General features: G+C 42.9%; 1 protein-coding gene across 1 annotated transcript in view; it reads left to right on the top strand.

The window, feature by feature from the left end:
• The window catches only part of LOC124272343, a 262,002-nt gene that overhangs the window by 159,492 nt on the left and 81,587 nt on the right, over window positions 1-20,923 (top strand). Inside the window, 11 exon segments of the mRNA XM_046707518.1 lie at window positions 12,285-12,497; window positions 12,661-12,775; window positions 12,908-13,122; window positions 13,625-13,717; window positions 13,834-14,226; window positions 14,376-14,452; window positions 16,442-16,463; window positions 16,465-16,506; window positions 16,653-16,856; window positions 17,428-17,539; window positions 17,651-17,762. Coding sequence (XP_046563474.1) covers window positions 12,285-12,497; window positions 12,661-12,775; window positions 12,908-13,122; window positions 13,625-13,717; window positions 13,834-14,226; window positions 14,376-14,452; window positions 16,442-16,463; window positions 16,465-16,506; window positions 16,653-16,856; window positions 17,428-17,539; window positions 17,651-17,762 — 1,598 coding nt within the window.

Consider the following 20,923-nt stretch of genomic DNA (forward strand, 5'->3'; position numbering starts at 1 on the left):
AGGTTTCAATTCTCTGACCCTATTACACAAATCAAATATCCCACAAATACAAAGCATATGATTCCATCGTCTGGAGTCTTACCATGGTGCCAAGGATAATTTTGCATCAGGCAATGGCTAGCCCCATGAGCCAGGGACGTCAGGAGGCAGCACCCATTGTGCATGGTAAGCTGTGTAGCAGCATCCTTTGTCCATGGTGCCTGCACAGCATCCGTTTTCAAGGCATGGCTTGTCCAGCAGCATCCATTGGTGGCATGAAGGAAGCAGTATCCAGTGTGCATGGTAGTTATTAGCAGCAGAACCATCACGATTGCCGCAACAGCATCCTTGATGCATGAAGCAGTATCCATTACATATGATTCTGCAGCAGTATCCACAGGCATGATGTCACAGCATCCATTTGTGTACGATGTCAGGCAGCAGCATCCACAGGCAGTTGTGTAGCAGCATCCATTGTGCATGATGGAGCAGTATCCATTGTATAATGATGTCAGGCAGCAGCATTATCTATTGTGTGATGACGGTGGCAGCATCCATCAGGCATGATGCTTCAGCAGCATCCTAGGCACAGGTAGCAGTGATCCATTGTAGCATTGATCCATTGTGCATGGGGTCAGAAGATCCACAAATGACAAGTCAGCATCCCATTGTGTATGGTGTCAGGTAGCAGTATCCAATGTGGCAGGATAATTGTGCAGCAGACTCTGTCAGGCATGATGTCAGGTAGCAGTGATCTCTTTTGCATGAGGTTTGTCCATGGCAGATCTAGCTGTGTGTATGATGTCATCCCAGCAGCATCCACAGTGCATGGGGTTTGTGAAGCTTAGTGATCCATTGTGCAGCAGATCCATTGTGCAGCATTGTGAAGCAGATCCATTGTGTGCATTGTGAAGGCGAGTATCCATGTCAGAAAGTGCATCCATCAGGCATGATCACTGTGGAGACATTGTAATAGCCAGAAAGAAAGATCCATTGCATGGGAAGAGATCCATGCATGACAGTGATCCATGACAATTGTGTGGAGCTGATCCATCAGTGCATGATGTCCAGTGATCCATCACAGTGACATTGTGGGCCAGGACAGTGATCCCACATCCATTGTGCATGATGTCAGGTAGCAGCATCCCAGACCAGGTGTCAGACAGCAGCATCCATTGTAGAAGATCCCATGAACAGTGATCCATCACAGCAGTGATCCCATTGTATGGCTGTAGCAGTGATCCATCATGGAGTCAGGATCCGACCAGGAGATCCAGGCAGATCCACACAGGAAGGACCCGACCAGAGGACCCACACAGATCCACAGGCACGATCCACAGGCCAGATCCACAGCATCCAGCCAGGCACAACCACAGGACCCACAGATCCACAGGACCCAGGATCCAGGACAGGAAGGACACAGGATCCCGATCCACACAGGCACACAGACCCACAGATCCACAGGAGGCAGACCCAGAACCAGACCACAGGATCCACAGCATCCACACAGGATCCCACAGGACCACACAGACCCACAGGACCCAGCAGGAAACAGCAGACCCACAGAAAGACCCACAGGCCAAGGAGGCAGGATCCCGATCCCACAACCACATGAAGACCCACAAGGAAAGGATCCACAGACCACAGCATGAAGAGGCATGAAGATCCACAGGACCCATCAGATCCCACACAGATCCACAGGATCCACAGGACCCACAGACCCACACAGACCACAGGCATGGCCAGCAGTGATCCATTGTGGCACAGGAGGCAGGACCCACAAAGACCCAGCCAGGATCCACAGCAGACCCACAAGGACCCACACGGAGGACCCACACAGAGGCAGCATGACCCACACAGGAAGACCCACAGACCACACAGGAGGCAGGACCCACAGGAAGACCCACAGACCCACACAGGAGGCAGAAAGACCACACAGACCCACACAGGCAGACAGATCCACAAAGACCCACAGATCCATTGTGGCCGAGGCAGACCACAGGAGGCAGTCCCACACAGGAGGCATGACCCACAGGACCCACACAGGAGGAAAGACCACACTGAAGGACCCATGGCCAGACCACAGGAAGGAGGAAGAACAAAAGACCACAGGAAGGACGAGCCACAGAGGCAGACCACACAGATCCACAGGAAGGAAGAAAGACCACAGGAGACCCATTGTGTATGGAAGAGACCACCCCAGGAAGTGACCATTGTATGGATGTGCCAGGAAGAAAGACTTAGTAGTGGAAGGAAGGAGGAGGAAAGGACAAAGGACGGACAGGAAGGAAGGACGACACAGGAAGGAAGAAGACGACAAGGACAGAGGAAAAGAAGGACGGACAAGGATGGAGGAAAAGATCTGACAGGTATGAAGAAGAAAGATGACAGGGATGGAGGTGGACAGGAAGAAGAAGAATGAATGGAAGGACGACAGGGACCATTAGGAAGAAGAAAGATCCACAAGACAGGAAGAAGGAAAGAGACGACAGGGGTGGCCCATTGTGGAAGACCATTGTGGAGGAAGAAGAAAGACCATTAGGGGAAGGAAAGAACGGACATGGATGTACAGGGAGACGACAGGAAGGACCACAGGAAGGCCATTGTGCAATACGCCGTGAGGCAGCATCCATTTGTCGAGGACGATCCATTGTGCATGGTTGTGAAGAACCGTCCAGGTACGATGCCGTGGAGGCAGATCCATTGCGGGTATGGTGGTTGTGAAACAGTGATCCATTCAGTAATGGCGTCAGTAACAGTATCCATTTCAGTAATGATAGCTGAATCGTATTAAGAAAATCCATCAGTACGGCAGTCGCGAGCCAGATCCATTGTGCATGGCGGCCGCAGCATCCATCGTGCATGACGCCGGATAGCATCCATCCAGTCGGCGGCATAACATCCATTGTGTATGATGGCGCAGCAGCATCCATTGCAGCAGCATCCATTGCGTACGGTGTCAGGTAGCATCCCATTGCGTATGATGCCGTGATACAGCATCCACAACCGGATGCGCATCCATTGTATGGTGCTGTGTAACTATGAGCAGTATCTATTGTGTATGGTGTTGTGTAGCAGTATCTATTGTGTATGGTGTTGTGTAGCAGTATCTATTGTGTATGGTGTTGTGTAGGCGAGTATCTATTGTGTATGGTGTTGTGTAGCAGTATCTATTGTGTATGGTGGTGTGTAGCAGTATCTATTGTGTATGGTGTTGTGAGGCAGTATCTATTGTGTATGGTGTTGTGAAGCAGTATCTATTGTGTATGATGCTGTGAGGCAGTATCTATTGTGTAGCAGTATCTATTGTGTATGGTGTTGTGTAGCAGTATCTATTGTGTATGATGTTGTGAGGCAGTATCTATTGTGTATGGTGTTGTGAGGCAGTATCTATTGTGTATGGTGTTGTGTAGCAGTATCTATTGTATCTGGTGTGTATGTGTATGTTGTGAGGCAGTATCTATTGTGTATGGTGTTGTGAGGCAGTAGTATCTATTGTGTATGGTGTTGTGTATGTGTGTGTGAGGCAGTATCTATTGTGTGTATGGTGTTGTGAGGCAGTATCTGTTGTGTATGATGCATCAGTATCTATTGGTGTTGTGAGGCAGTATCTATTGTGTATGGTGTTGTGGCAGTATCTATTGTGTATGGTGTTGTGAGGCAATTATCTATTGTGTATGGTGTTGTGTAGCAGTATCTATTGTGTATGGTGTTGTGAGGCAGTATCTATCTGTGTATGTGTGTATGGTGTTGTGAAGCAGTATCTATTGTGTATGGTGTTGTGTAGCAGTATCTATTGTGTATGTGTATGCAGTATCTATTGTGTATGGTGTTGTGAGGCAGTATCTATTGTATGGTGTTGTGTGGCAGTATGTATGTGTAGCAGTATCTATTGTGTATGGTGTTGTGAGGCAGTATCTATTGTGTATGGTGTTGTGTAGCAGTATCTATTGTGTATGGTGTTGTGTAGCAGTATCTATTGTGTATGGTGTTGTGTAGTAGTATCTATTGTGTATGGTGTTGTGAGGCAGTATCTATTTTGTATGGTGGTAATCTAGCAGTATCTATTGTGTATGGTGTTGTGAGGCAGTATCTATTGTGTATGGTGGTGTGAAGCAGTATCTGTTGTGTATGGTGGTGTTGTGAGGCAGTATCTATTGTGTATGGTGTTGTGTAGCAAGTATCTATTGTGTATGGTGTTGTGAGGCAGTATCTATTTGTGTATGGTGTTGTGAGGCAGTATCTATGTGTGTATGGTGTTGTGAGGCAGTATCTATTGTGTATGGTGTTGTGTAGCAGCAGTATCTATTGTGTATGGTGTTGTGAGGCAGTATCTATTGTGTATGGTGTTGTGAGGCAGTATCTATTGTGTATGGTGTTGTGAGGCAGTATCTATTGTGTATGGTGTGTGTAGCAGTATCTATTGTGTATGGTGTTGTGAGGCAGTATCTATTGTGTATGGTGTATGTGAGGCATGGTGGTGTGTAGTATATCTATTGTGTATGGTGTTGTGAGGCAGTATCTATTGTGTATGGTGTTGTGAGGCAGTATCTATTGTGTATGGTGTTGTGAGGCAATTATCTATTGTGTATGGTGTTGTGAGGCAGTATCTATTGTGTATGGTGTATGTTATTGTGTATGTGTGGTGTGTGAGCAGTATCTATTGTGTATGGTGTTGTGTAGCAGTATCTATTGTGTATGGTGTTGTGTAGGCAGTATCTATTGTGTATGGTGTTGTGTAGCAGTATCTATTGTGTATGGTGTTGTGAGGCAGTATCTATTGTGTATGGTGTTGTGAGGCAGTATCTATTGTGTATGGTGTTGTGAGGCAGTATCTATTGTGTATGGTGTTGTGTGTAGCAGTATCTATTGTGTATGGTGTTGTGAGGCAGTATCTATTGTGTAGCAGTATCTATTGTGTATGGTGTTGTGTAGCAGTATCTATTGTGTATGGTGTTGTGAGCAGTATCTATTGTGTATGGTGGTGTGAGGCAGTATCTATTGTGTATGGTGTTGTGGCAGTATCTATTGTGTATGGTGTTGTGAGGCAGTATCTATTGTGTATGGTGTTGTGAGGCAGTATCTATTGTGTATGAGTATCTATCTGTATGGTGTTGTGAGGCAGTATCTATTGTGTAGCAGTATCTATTGTGTATGGTGTTGTGTAGCAGTATCTATTGTGTATGGTGTTGTGTAGCAGTATCTATTGTGTATGGTGTTGTGTAGGCAGTATCTATTGTGTATGGTGTTGTGTAGCAGTATCTATTGTGTATGGTGTTGTGAGGCAGTATCTATTGTGTATGGTGTTGTGAGGCAGTATCTATTGTGTATGGTGTTGTGAGGCAGTATCTATTGTGTATCTATTGTGTATGGTGTTGTGTAGGCAGTATCTATTGTGTATGGTGTTGTGAGCAGTATCTATTGTGTATGGTGTTGTGTAGCAGTATCTATTGTGTATGGTGTTGTGTAGCAGTATCTATTGTGTATGGTGTTGTGAGGCAGTATCTATTGTGTATGGTGTTGTGTAGCAGTATCTATTGTGTATGGTGTTGTGTGAGCAGTATCTATTGTGTATGGTGTTGTGAAGCAGTATCTATTGTGTATGGTGTTGTGTAGCAGTATCTATTGTGTATGGTGTTGTGTAGGCAGTATCTATTGTGTATGGTGTTGTGTGGCAGTATCTATTGTGTATGGTGTTGTGTAGGCAGTATCTATTGTGTATGGTGGTGTGAGGCAGTATCTATTGTGTATGGTGTTGTGAGGCAGTATCTATTGTGTATGGTGTTGTGAGGCAGTATCTATTGTGTATGGTGTTGTGAGGCAGTATCTATTGTGTATGGTGCTGTGAGGCAGTATCTATTGTGTATGGTGTTGTGAGTCAGTATCTATTGTGTGGCAGTATCTATTGTGTATGGTGGTGTGTAGCAGTATCTATTATGTATGGTGTTGTGAGGCAGTATCTATTGTGTATGGTGTTGTGAAGCAGTATCTATTGTGTATGATGCTGTGAGGCAGTATCTATTGTGTATGGTGTTGTGAGGCAGTATCTATTGTGTATGGTGTTGTGAGCAGTATCTATTGTGTATGGTGTTGTGTAGCAGTATCTATTGTGTATGGTGTTGTGAGGCAGTATCTATTGTGTATGGTGTTGTGAGGCAGTATCTATTGTGTATGGTGTTGTGAGGCAGTATCTATTGTGTATGGTGTTGTGAGAGCAGTATCTATTGTGTATGGTGTTGTGTAGGCAGTATCTATTGTGTATGGTGTTGTGAGGCAGTATCTATTGTGTATGGTGTTGTGAGGCAGTATCTATTGTGTATGGTGTTGTGAGGCAGTATCTATTGTATCTATTGTGTATGGTGGTGTGTAGCAGTATCTATTGTGTATGGTGTACAAAAGTATTTTTGTGGTACTGAGACCATTCATTCTTACTGGTATAAGCCAGGTTACTGTGCAGCCCAACTCCTGTCTCTATCAACCTCCACATCTTGGATAATGTAAATCCCAATCCAACACCTCCCTTGTGTCAGGGGCTCTTGACTAGACACAGGAACAACAAACAAGGCATGTGTTCCATCTCACATTGAAGCAGCTACCTTCAGAAACATTAGGAGATCAAGTTTGAAATTACACTTGCCAGTGGACAAGATGTGGTTTTGTAGATTAATTTATCCATTAGGGGTGCAGCCCTGTTTGAGACTAAGACTGTTGTTGAAAGCCCATATCACTTCCTGGCAATTTTGTGTGTAATGTAAATTTGATATGGAGGAGGGAGTGCGTATTCAGTGTTACATGGCTTTGCAGGCACACACAGTCAGCTTATCCTCCTAACCATTCATGAAGGCATCTCAAGTTTGATCTGAGAATGCTGACAAATCCTACAGTTGGAGATACAGTGAGTTCTTTTCCTTGATTAATGTATCTGATAAACATTAGATGTCCTTCTCAAATCACAGTTAACATTTCTATTTTGTTAATAGTCATATGTGCTATGCCATGGGTGTGATCCAGAGGCTACATTTTCATTAAACCATCGGGAAAGTGGCTGAAAATTAACTAGCACTCTCCCTTTTCCCAAAAGCTGTATCCACCCCCGTGGTGCAAATACATTGTTAGAATTAAATCTATAATGCGAGGCCATTTAAATAACCTGTGTCTGCTTGGCTTTGTTCAACTGTCATATTTGGAGCCATAGTCTCCCTCAGCTCAGCAAGTTTTCAAGACATCAATGTGCAATCAGCTTACATGAATGTGTTCTGCAAAGGAATCCAACAGTAGCAACTAACGTCTTCATCAACTATCTGGAAAAACAATGGTCCATCAGCTGATGTGACCTTTTGTATATTGAAACTAAAATGATTGGTTTTGCTAGTTGTTGAGTGCTGAAAGCCAGGTATCTGTGTTACAGCTGCAGTGTGCTGTGTCAGGCTGCTAAGCAGACTTAATTGTAATAATACCCATGTCCCTCCGGGATACAGTCGTGGTCCTCTAAAGCTGAAGGAAGGTGCATAGAGTCCTTTCTTGTTTTGTTGTTTATGAATGTCGCTAGTAACTTCTCTATCAGCTCTGTTTCATAGGTTCAAGTTGATAATGATTCTGATGTTGTTCTTGGTGTGTGACAGGTCTAGCAGACAGAGATAATGGTGGAAGAAGGTGGTAGGGGTTGATGTTGAAGGTCACACCAACCTTCCTCTCCAGGTTTTTCTGTCACACTTCTCAGTGTGGGATGATTGCTACATCACTGTGATAACAAGCATTGCTATGGCTATGGAGGCAGACCCACACAGGAGGCAGACCACAGACCACAGGAAGAGGACCCACAGACCACGACGCCAGGAGGTGACCCACAGGAAGACCACATGGAGGCAGGACCCAGCCAGCAGGACCACAGGAAGAAAGACCACAGGAAAGACCACACAGAGGTAGACGAAAAGGAGGCAGTGACCATTGTATGAAAAGACCCACACAGACCACACAGACCACACAGACATCCACACACAGGACCACCACACAGACCACAGGAGGTCCACCACAGACCCACACAGACCACTGGAGGCCAGACCCACAGGAAGGACCACACACGGACCCACTGGGTCCCTGGATCCACACAGAACCACACAGACCACACAGACCACCCCTGGACACACCAGGCAGACCACACAGGACCACCACTGGCACCCTGGATCCACCACAGACCACACAGAGGCAGACCACAGGCATGCACAGGAGGCAGGCACCCACAGGCATGACACAGGAGGCAGTGACCCACACAGGAAGACCATTCCCAGAAAGACCACAGGCATCCACACAGAGGCAGACCACAGGAAGGAGGCAGTGACCCACAGGAGGTGACCACAGACACACAGAAAGACCATCAGTATAAACAGACAGTGACCCACAGGGCAGCATCCATTGTGTATGGTGGTGTGTAGCAGTATCTATTGTGTATGGTGTTGTGAGCAGTATCTATTGTGTATATGTGTATGTGAGGCAGTATCTATTGTGTATGATGCTGTGCAGGCAGAGGCAGTATCTATTGTGTATGGTGTTGTGAGGCAGTATCTATTGTGTATGATGCTGTGAGGCAGTATCTATTGTGTATGGTGTCAGTATGGCAGCATCTATTGTGTATGGTGGTGTGATAGCAGTATCTATTGTGTATGATGCTGTGATGCCAGCATCTATTGTATCTATTGTGTATGATGTTGTGAGGCAGCATATCTATTGTGTATGGTGGTGTGAAGCAGTATCTATTGTGTATGGTGTTGTGAGGCAGTATCTATTGTGTATGAATGTGTGTGTGAGGCAGTATCTATTGTGTATGGTGTTGTGAGGCAGTATCCATTGTGTATGGTGTAGTGCAGCATCTATGTGTGGTGTTGTGAGCAGTATCTATTGTGTATGGTGTTATCTATTGTGTATCTATTGTGTATGGTGTGTGTATCAGTATCTATTGTGCATGTATGGTGGTGTGTAGCAGTATCTATTGTGTATGGTGTAGCAGTATCATGTGATGCTGTGCAGCATCTATTGTGTATGGTGTTGTGAGGCAGTATCTATTGTGTATGATGCAGTGAGGCCAGTATCTATTATTGTGATGTAGCAGACTATTGTGTATGGTGGTGTGTGGGAGCCTAGCAGTATCTATTGTGTAGCAGTATCTATTGTGTATGGTGGTGTGAGCAGTATCTATTGTGTGTATGGTGCTGTGAGGCAGCATCTATTGTGTATGGTGTTGTGTGAGGCAGTATCTATTGTGTATGATGGTGTGAGGAGAGCAGTATCCATTGTGTATGGTGCTGTGAGGCAGCATCTATTGTGTATGGTGCTGTGAGGCAGCATCTTGTGTATGGTGGTGTGAGGCAGTATCTATTGTGTATGGTGTGTGGATCTATTGTGTATGGTGTTGTGAGGCAGTATCTATTGTGTATGATGTTGTGAGGCAGTATCTATTGTGTATGGTGCAGTGAGGCAGTATCTATGTGTATGGTGTTGTGAGGCAGTATCATCCATTATGTATGGTGTGTGAGCAGTATCTATTGTGTATGGTGTTGTGTAGCAGCATCTATTGTGTATGGTGTTGGAGAGGCAGCATCCATTGTGTGTGGTGAGGCAGTATCTATTGTGTATGGTGTTGTGAGGCAGTATCTATCCATGTAGCAGTATCTATTGTGTATGGTGGTGTGAGGCAGTATCTATTGTGTATGGTGCTGTAGAGGCAGCATCTATTGTGTATGGTGTGTGTAGCAGTATCTATTGTGTATGGTGCTTGTGAGGCAGTATCTATTGTGTATGGTGTTGTGAGGCAGTATCTATTGTGTATGATGCTGTGAGGCAGCATCTATTGTGTATGGTCTATTGTGTATGGTGTTGTGAGGCAGTATCTATTGTGTATGGTGTGTGAGGCAGTATCTATTGTGTATGGTGTTGTGAGGCAGTATCTATTGTGTATGGTGTTGTGAGGCAGTATCTATTGTGTATGGTGTTGTGAGGCAGTATCTATTGTGTATGGTGGTGTGAGGCAGTATCTATTGTGTATGATGTGTGTAGGCAGTATCTATTGTGTATGGTGTTGTGAGGCAGTATCTATTGTGTATGGTGTTGTGAAGCAGTATCTTGTGAGCAGTATCTATTGTGTATGGTGTTGTGAGGCAGTATCTATTGTGTATGGTGCTGTGAGGCAGTATCTATTGTGTATGGTGTTGTGAGGCAGTATCTATTGTGTATGGTGCTGTGAGGCAGTATCTATTGTGTAGCAGTATCTATTGTGTATGGTGTTGTGAGGCAGTATCTATTGTGTATGGTGTTGTGAGGCATCTATTATCTATTGTGTATGGTGTTGTGAGGCAGTATCTATTGTGTATGGTGCTGTGTGAGGCAGTATCTATTGTGTATGGTGTTGTGAGGCAGTATCTATTGTGTATGTATGGTGTTGTGAGGCAGTATCTATTGTGTATGATGTATGTGTGTAGCAGCATCTATTGTATATGTGTTGTGAGGCAGTATCTATTGTATTGTGTGTGTATGGTGTTGTATCTATTGTGTATGGTGTTGTGAAGTAGTATCTATTGTGTAGCAGTATCTATTGTGTATGGTGGTGTGTAGCAGTATCTATTGTGTATGATGCTGTGAGGCAGTATCTATTGTGTATGGTGTTGTGAGGCAGTATCTATTGTGTATGATGCTGTGAGGCAGTATCTATTGTGTATCAGTATCTATTGTGTATGGTGTTGTGAAGCAGTATCTATTGTGTATGGTGTTGTGAGGCAGTATCTATTGTGTATGGTGTTGTAGCAGTATCTATTGTGTATGGTGTTGTGAGGCAGTATCTATTGTGTATGGTGGTGTGTAGCAGTATCTATTGTGTATGGTGTTGTGTAGCAGTATCTATTGTGTATGGTGTTGTGAGGCAGTATCTATTGTGTATGGTGTTGTGAGGCAGTATCTATTGTGTATGGTGTTGTGAGGCAGTATCTATTGTGTATGATGTTGTGAGGCAGTATCTATTGTGTATGGTGTTGTGAGGCAGTATCTATTGTGTATGGTGCTGTGTGGCAGTATCTATTGTGTATGGTGTTGTGAAGCAGTATCTATTGTGTATGATGCTGTGAGGCAGTATCTATTGTGTATGGTGTTGTGAGGCAGTATCTATTGTGTATGGTGTTGTGAGGCAGTATCTATTGTGTATGGTGTTGTGAAGCAGTATCAATTGTGTGGCAGTATCTATTGTGTATGGTGTTGTGAAGCAGTATCTATTGTGTATGATGCTGTGAGGCAGTATCTATTGTGTAGCAGTATCTATTGTGTATGGTGTTGTGAAGCAGTATCTATTGTGTATGGTGGTGTGTAGCAGTATCTATTGTGTATGGTGGTGTGTAGCAGTATCTGTTATGTATGATGCTGTGAGGCAGTATCTATTGTGTATGGTGTTGTGAAGCAGTATCTATTGTGTATGATGCTGTGAGGCAGTATCTATTGTGTATGGTGTTGTGTAGCAGTATCTATTGTGTATGATGCTGTGAGGCAGTATCTATTGTGTATGAGGCAGTATCTATTGTGTATGGTGTTGTGAAGCAGTATCTATTGTGTATGGTGTTGTGTAGCAGTATCTATTGTGTATTGTGGTGTGTAGCAGTATCTGTTATGTATGATGCTGTGAGGCAGTATCTATTGTGTATGGTGTTGTGAAGCAGTATCTATTGTGTATGGTGTTGTGAGGCAGTATCTATTGTGTATGATGCTGTGAGGCAGTATCTATTGTGTATGGTGGTGTGTAGCAGTATCTATTGTGTATGATGCTGTGTGGCAGTATCTATTGTGTATGGTGTTGTGAAGCAGTATCTATTGTGTATGATGCTGTGAGGCAGTATCTATTGTGTATGGTGTTGTGAAGCAGTATCTATTGTGTATGATGCTGTGAGGCAGTATCTTATGTGTAGCAGTATCTATTGTGTATGGTGTTGTGAAGCAGTATCTGTTGTGTATGGTGGTGTGTAGCAGTATTTATTGTGTATGGTGGTGTATAGCAGTATCTATTGTGTATGGTGGTGTATAGCAGTATCTATTGTGTATGGTGGTGTGAGGCAGTATCTATTGTGTATGGTGGTGTGTAGCAGTATCTATTGTGTATGATGGTGTGTAGCAGTATCTATTGTGTATGGTGTTGTGTAGCAGTGTCTATTGTGTATGGTGGTGTGTGGCAGTATCTATTGTGTAGCAGTATCTATTGTGTATGGTGTTGTGTAGCAGTATCTTTTGTGTATGATGCTGTGAGGCAGTATCTATTGTGTATGGTGATGTTCCAGGTGACAGCGACTGGTCTGACTGTGTCTGGAGAACGACGTGCATATACAGCAACATATGTCAACTATCAGACCATCATGTGCACCCTGCCAGCCCTGCATAGCTACTCTCTTGCAATAAGTAACAACGGTATAATCTTCAGTGAGACCTTCAAAATCCTCATCCTCAACAGTGTATGTGCTACAAGAAACAGTGACGGACAAGTTGTATTGGAGGTGATTCAGTATGATTCATTCCTAAATTGCTGATATTCTATTCTGAAATATACACAAAATAGAAAGGATTTCTTTGATGATTTTCTAGGGGCACTATTAAAAGTATTTTTTTGTGGTACTGAGACCATTCATTTCATTGTATAAGTTGTGTGTTACTGTGCAGCCCAACTCCTGCTTCATCAACAACACCTGCTACACTTTGGACAATGTAAACCCAACCAACACCTCCCTTGTGTGTCAGCCTGCTCTTGACCAGACACAGTGGTCAGCCAAACAAGGTATGTTCCATCCCCCACATTGAAGCAGCTACCTTTCAGAAACATTAGGAGATCAAGTTTGAAATTTTCTGATACCCTAAGCTGTATTTTAGTGCTGTGTTTACATATTATGTGACAAGATGTGTTTTGCAGATTACCCATCCATTAGGCAGCCTCGTTTGGAGACCAAGACTGTTGCTGAAAGCCCATACTTCCAAGTAGTGTGTAAATTTGACATGGAGGAGGGAGTGCGGTACAGTGTTACATGGCTTGCAGGCAATGACACAGTCAGCGACTTTGGACCATTCGATGAAGGCATCTCAAGTTTGGATTCAGAAATGCTGACAAACTTCACAGTTGGAGATACAGTGAGTTCTTCTGATTAATGTATCTGATAAACATTAGATGTCCTCTCAAATCACAGTTAACATTTTCATTTTGTTAACAGTCATATGTGCCATGCCATGGGTGGATCCAGAGGCTACATTATTAAACTATCGTGAAAGTGGTTGAAAATTAACTGTGCACTCCTCCCTTTCCCAAAAAGCTGTATCCACCCCCGTGTGCAAATACATTGTTAGAATTAAATCTATACGTAGCCATTTAAAATAACCTGTGTCTGCTTGGCTTTGTTCAACTGTCATATTTGAGCCATAGTCTCCCTCAGCTCAGCAAGTTTTCAAGACATCAATGTGCAATCAGCGACATGAATGTGTTCTGCAAAGGAATCCAACAGTAGCACCTATCATTCTTCATCAACCATCTGGAAAACAATGGTCCATCAGCGGATGTGACCTTTTGGTATATTGAAACTAAAATGATTGGTTTGCCAGTTGTTGAGTGCTGAAAGCCAGGTATTCTGTGTTACAGCTGCAGTGTGCTGTGTCAGGCTGCTACAGACTTAACTGTAATAACACCATGTCCCCACTCCGATACAGTGTGGTCCTCAAAGCTGAAGTGAAGGTATGAGTCCTTTCTTGTGTTTTGCTGTTTATGAATGTCAGTTAGTAACTTCTCTATCAGTTCGCTTCATAGGTTCAAGTTGATAATGATTCTGATGTTGTTTTGGTGTGTGACAGGTTCAGCAGACAGAGATAATGGTGGAAGAAGGTGGTGAAGCTGAGATGCTGAAGGTCACATCAACCTTCCCTCCAGGTTTCTTCTGTCACAATTTCTCAGTGTGGGATGACTGCTACATCACTGTGACAACAAGCATTGCCATGGCCAAGGAGTTGACTTGTCAGGAGGAGCCCTTGGTGCAGGCTGTCATAGGCTATGACCAGGAGGAATTTGGTGTACCTTGTGGCAAGAGAATCACCAACAGTAACTGGCAGACAGGTGTAATAATCCTTGTCAAAGCTAAAGTGGACTCTCCGTTCAGAGATGGGGACCAACATAGAAAGCTCAACGTTCATGTAGCTCTTAGGACTGGAGATATGAGCATCACAAACAACACTCTTGACCAAATCAAGGTATGCTTGGCTAGACTACATACACAGCATAGTGTGGCTAACTGTTTAACACTGTTAGTTTTCCGATAACCTCTTACATGTATTTGGTCATATGTTACATGTGTGCTTAATATCAGACATGTGTCATCTTTCACACTCTACTATTTCAGCTCACAGTGAAGGATAAGGATAGAAAGGCTGTTTGTAAATCTATCAATGATCCTCACATAACTTCCATCGACGGAAAGTGAGTATAGTTTGATAAGTATTTATTTTCTCCTCAAAGGCTGTTTTCATGTTATTCGATAGAAATCTCTAAAACATAGGCTTTTAACTTGTCTGGCCCCATAGTGGCTTTTACAGAAGGATTTATACCAACAATTCTGACAAGTCCTCTGCCTCCAGTACATTAATGCCATAAATTCTGTATTTATGCTGCAATTACACTAAAACTAAACTTACAGGTTTCCAACAGAAGTCCACTTTACTGTCAAGAATACACAACTAGTCATCCCAACAGTAGCACAATCAGCTTACAGCTATTCTTTGTGTAAAGACTTGAAAACCCTCAAGTCTTTCCTGTGTGTCATAAAGCCAACACTTCCTATGCAGCTTCTCCCCTGTAGCACATTGTTATGTAGTAACACCAGTTCTAGCTTATTTCAGATAACCACATTTTCACAAGAGTATTTGTTGATATTTGGTGATGTTCATTCTCCAATGGTGTCATCTGCTCTTGTGTCATGAGAAGCAAACAAAAAAGAATATCGCTTCTCATCATAAAGCCAGCTACAGCATCACTCATCAGCCTACTACTCCCTGCTGTGTAAAACTCCTACCAACATCCAAATTAACATGTTAGAGCAAATGTTTACTCAACAAACTCCCATCCAAGAGTCCACATGAAGAACAGTTACATGCAGGGCCAAACCAGCCTTCTTCTTCTGCAAGCGCCACCACAATACGGGCTCAAGAAGGTTTACTTCACATGTCATTTTCACAGGCAGAAGGTTCCAATGCTGAAATGCTTACAGCAGATACAGCTCAGGAGACTTTGCCAAGCACAGAGGCCATATGGGGGCAAAGTTAGTTGCAGAACCATATCTTCTATATTCTACTACACAATAGCTGTGCAGCCTGTGGATGGTGCTCCAAACAGGGCATGTAATCACATCTCCATCTGGTTCACCACCACATACAAATACTTCAATGACATTTAAGGACAAACACAACTAGTACTGGAACTCAACTCCTGACTTGTCTGAAAATTCCTCTTTCACCCATCCAAATCAGAAGTTACCCAGGACATTGGTTTTCTACACACACCAGAGGATTGCTTTAGCTCAGTGTTCCTGATTATTAAATTACATGTATTGTATTTGAGCCAGTGTTAAATGTCTTTATGAGGCAAATATAGCTATCCCCAGGACAAGACATACAGAGGCAGGTTAAAGTTGCATCTTCTACAAATGTGGATCATTACTGTTACAAATCATACTCTGGGCACTCTAATTCACACTTGCCATACATTCCAACTGCCTCCAGTTGACTGTTCATCATGATGATCATGTCCTGGCATTCCTGTGGTCCACTTGCCACCAGCCAATCATCAGATACTATAGAATCAGGGTTCCACTTAGACAGTCTATTGATTCAGTGCTTATGGAACATCATTGTTCTAAGATTATTGCCTCCACTGCTTCAGAAGTACTCTCACCACCCCGATCATCTGTCTATAGTTGATGGGTGTTGGAAAAGACATGAGTCGTTACTACTTTTGTGTGTGGAAGAGCTGTAAGATGACCATGCTAAAGTCTTCCAGGCCCTTTACAATAATTCTGGAGTCCAGATTGCCTACCCTTAAAATTAAGAATTGTTCTTGGTTCATTTCATGTATCTATTTTTTTGTAGATATATATAGGATAGCTTTATTCATGGAACTAAATGTAAATCTAACAGTGGTAGTGTATAGTTTACAGTGAAAAGGACTTCTGTTGAAAATCTGAAAGTTCAGTTGAAACCAGAATACAGCAGTCGCTGAAGTACATGCAGTACTCTTAGACTTATGAACAATACTAACTATTGTTTGATATTTAAAAGTTCTTCACTTGTACCTCAATGGATTTAACTATTTGTTCTCATATCATGCAGGAAATACTGTTGGAATTAATCATAAGAAATTCCATATTCCATTTAGGCTTTGACATCCTAAATATTGTGCATATTATGTTTCCAGGAAATTCAATGTGTTTTTTTGAGGGAGAATTCATACTGTACATCAACAAGAAAAGAGACTATGAGGTAAGAAGGTTGAGTAGTGCACAATGACATATGTTAGAGCTACAAGTTGACAGCTGCTTTTGAGAACAATTTACATGCAGCTTTCAAAACATGTCATGAAGCTACTGTGTTGATGTTTAAAGTTAAATCTGCCTTTGTGTGTTTAGGTTCGCACGATGTATCAGCGTTGTGGCAAGGGTATGTCAGCCTCGTGTAACTGTGGAGTTGCTGTGAGAGCTGGCGATGATGTATTTGTCTTTGACCGGTGTAGAAGGAAAGGATCCAAGAAGACTCCGATGATAGTCCGCAGCTATGTCCAAGGCACTCTAACACCAGGCATGAGGATAATCAAATATTCTGGGGGGACGTGCCTATAAGGTGAGAACAGCCTTTTGGAACTGAACCTTGGGAGCATACAGTAACATGCATTATGTATTTTGGTTTGAGAATTTAACCAGGTATAAAGGACATTTCTCATGCTTAATTTACAAACACACAGGAACATCAAGGTACTGCCTCTTTATGTCACCATGTTGTTGATCATCTAAAACGATAACGCTGGAAAACTTCCTCATCCCTATAACATGTTAGAGGGTTGAATCTATCCCTTCATTTTCTTGGTATTTGCTCTTTCCTTTTATGCTGTCTGTCAAAACGTGTATGACCTCCGCCATGTTTGCTAGGAATAAAATTGACTTAAGACTGGTAGGTAGCAGTCTCAGGATTTAAGACCAAAAATGATCTGAGTCTTAACTTTTAAGTTAAAAAAATGTATGTGATCCCCGATTTAGATTGTTTTGGACTTAAGATCAAAATGACAGATCTAAGTAACTTTCATGATCCCGGGGCCAGATTCTGTGCTATTGTTTTGCTCCTGTCCGTTTGTTTTGTACATTCATACTAAGTGTTAACTAATGGATGCATGTTTTACCTGTCATTAAGGCCTGCTTTCCAACTGGAACCTGTGTGGAGATAAAAAATGGAGTGAGGAGAACTTCAGAGTTTCTAAATGTCTGGCTGCATGCTTCTGCTGATGACTACAATAACATGGAAGGTGGGATTCATCTTACATCATGCTTTTTGGTTGCAATGAATTATTATTGATAATAATGAGGGCCTGAAACCTTTGCATTATTTCATGATGTTTCATGTTTCATGCTTCCAGGTCTGTGTGGTACCTTTGATGGCAACAAGGACAATGATCTGAAGATGAGCACCGGAGAGATATTCACAGAGAATGTTAGACAACCAAAACGGTTTGCCCTCAGTTGGAGAAGGTTAGTTCACTAAATACTTTACCTGAGAAGAACCCGGGTTAGAATCAGTAACCCATGCTTGTCATAAAAGGCAACTAAAGGGATCAGGTCATCTAGGGCTGTGCAATATTACTGGTAAACCGGTATATACCGGTACAGTATCTCGCGATATGATTATCACGATATGGTTCAGATTCTGCAATATATTGGATCATCCGAGTTAGCTCCCTTATATTATCTGCCCTTGATTTCAATAGCAAAAATATGTGGCAAATATACTTTTATTTCTGTTGGATTCATGTAACATTTTACAAGTGGAAGTATCATTATAATATTCTACCAAATGCTTTACGTTTTGTGGGTTTGAATAGTTTCATTTGGAGGAATTGAGTGGCCTCAAATGGACCAATTTTTTATTTGGACTTCATGGTAGACTCTGAGTGACCATTTCACAATTCACAGTATTTTGTTTGTTTTGGTTGTTTCATAATTGTACATATGATATCAATTTATCATAAAGGTTTAAGTCTTATAAATTTTGTAGTACTGTAATATGCCATTCTTGTCAAGGATGTTAGTTATTGGACGTCACATGCGATTTTAAGCTCACCTAAGTCATGTTTATGTTTCATTTGGCAATAGTTCATGTGAACACATGTTGTATTGGAGTTGAATCTGAATGAATCACTGACATACAGAAACAATAATTGCATACTGCATTCTGTTGAAGCAAACAACACTAACCATGAAAATCATGTTATACTATTACCTTTATCATTATGTTCGCAAAACTTTGTTGCAATACTTCAATCCAACATTCCACGTTAAGGCTCTATATAATTGTATTTATCTGTAAATGACTAGCATACAGCCATACACAATGGGAATGGGGAGCCAGCCTGAAAGTATGGTGTAACAGCAACTGAGAAGATGATGTTGCCCACAGAGAGCTTTTATGAAATTATAAAGTACGCACTTGGCCAGAAACCTTCCAGTCAATATATCACAATATGTATTGTGATATCTCTTAAATTATTGCAATATATCGCAATATGAAAATCAGGACAATATCCAGCCCTAGGGTTGTCAGGCTAGCTGACATTTTTGACACATGTCATTGTATCCAGTAGTAGACAGGATGGTGGTACGGGACCAGGGTAATCTAAAGCTTCATTTAATAGATGAAGCCTTAGTCGGACCCTTCCCATTACCATCTACTATTATCGAGAGCACAAAAATGGTCAGGACTACTAGGATTGGTACTACCTTGTTGCATTTTTTCCACCCCGCAACAGTAGTCGACAATTTCCAATTAGAGGTTTGGTAGTTCCAATGAATAGCACTACATATAGCAGAAGATGGCAACGGAAACGACTTTCCAACAAATGGGCCTACGGGTCGAAAAGTCTGTAGGGGCACATCTACTCCTAGAAAATACTGTAGACAGCAATCTTGTGTCGAATATCGCCGGCGCCGACTATCTTGCTGGACATCTTGGCAGAACAAATCTACAACCTTTGGAAGGTCTACCTACATTAAGTAGGCGATATATCGTGTTTGGCTACCTCCAACGCCAAAGACTGCGTTTGCAAGAACGCCAAGGTATCGTGCGACTGGAAGGGAAGGTTCCGCACAACTTCGTCGTTTCCAGAATCTCCATCGCAGTACAAGAGTCTTTGGCAAACCCCAAACATGTGCAAACAAATATCCTACACCACGATAGGAATACGAGAAGACAACTGTGGAGCAATACGGAGCACCATCGCTAGAATAGAGAGAGAGCCGGAAAGAAAGCGAAAGACAAGTGGCAAGAACTATATCCGGAAGAGAAGGCATACGCTCTATTAAGTAGCAAAGATAGGCGTTTCGAAATACCCATTGGCAAGCTACAAGCGGCGATTCCAAAACTAGAGCGCCAACTACTAGCACACACGGCTATGGGCTGTATTCTATCGACTATACAAGAGATTTTTCTGGTGTACTGGACCGCCAAGCAACTGGTGGAATACCTTTGGAAGAAACATGGTTTCGAGCAAGGAGACTTGGCTTCTGCTATGCAGTCGAACAGTCCAACAATTCTAGACAATACGGGTAGTGTTGGGGCCCGTCTGTACTTGGGTCGAAACCTGGAATGGCTATACAATGCGAACGAAACTCTACAACAAGGTTGTTTCCAATTTCGAAGCAGGAGAAGTCCGGGAGCAAATCGGAGGACATTTGGCAGACTATGTGGACTGCCCAAACCAACACTTGCGGAAAACATTCCTGCATCCAGGCGTGCAAGCCCGTGGTTGTACTTTCGCATAGAAGTTTAAGCTCACGCACATCCACACAACTTCGGAAGAAATAGCAAAACGATTTGGTAGAACAAACTCTACAGATGGTATCTCCTCCAGACACCAACTTGTTAAGTAGTACAACCACCAACAAAACAATGGGAAAACCTATCGAAATGTCTAGACCGCTGTCTCGTTCTGGCAGATCGTCCACAGGGCACCATCTTCGTAGTATGGTATGCACATTCGGAGGCGGGTAGAATTTCTGGGGTCCGTATTGCCCCTACAAGAGCAGGCGACGATGCTACGTGGGGAAAGCGATAGAATGGGCTGCAGCAGATTTTGGTTTCGAGCATGTCCAATATTTCGGGTAGATATACTCTCCGCTACAGATACTGGTGTGGAGCTAGGCCCACTACGTTGCTATACAAAGGATCCGATGCCAAAAGCGATACTGTCTGCGGTAGAAGACCAACCCAGCTACATCCAAATGGAGCAGATCCAAGTATTCTATTGCCTTCTTGCAAGACAGTAGAGTGGGAATGGAGAACAGCCAAATGTAGCACCATAGGAAAGGCTTCTTCCAAATTCCAATTGCAGGAAGTACCAGAGATTGCAAAAGACAGAGAAGTATATTCTGGATCTACTAGGGGTCGAGGAAAACGATTGCAAGAAATACAAGAAGCAGCATCGTGGAAGAATGGAGAAGAGAAGCATGGGCTATTCTAGAAGGTAGAAAGACAGCCGCGGCAGATAGAACAAGAGCAGCGTGAGAAAAAGAACTGGAGCAACTAGGAGAAATAGTGCGGAGAAAAGGAATACACAAAGCGTCGGGAAGAAGCTTCATAAAGAGGTAGAAACGGCTCTGAAAATACACAAGCGGAAAAATAGCAGGCGTTGCAAATA

This window comes from Haliotis rubra, unplaced genomic scaffold (genome assembly GCF_003918875.1).
Source record: "Haliotis rubra isolate DU_JTF1 unplaced genomic scaffold, ASM391887v1 Scf169, whole genome shotgun sequence".
Classification (NCBI taxonomy): Eukaryota; Metazoa; Mollusca; class Gastropoda; order Lepetellida; family Haliotidae; genus Haliotis; species Haliotis rubra.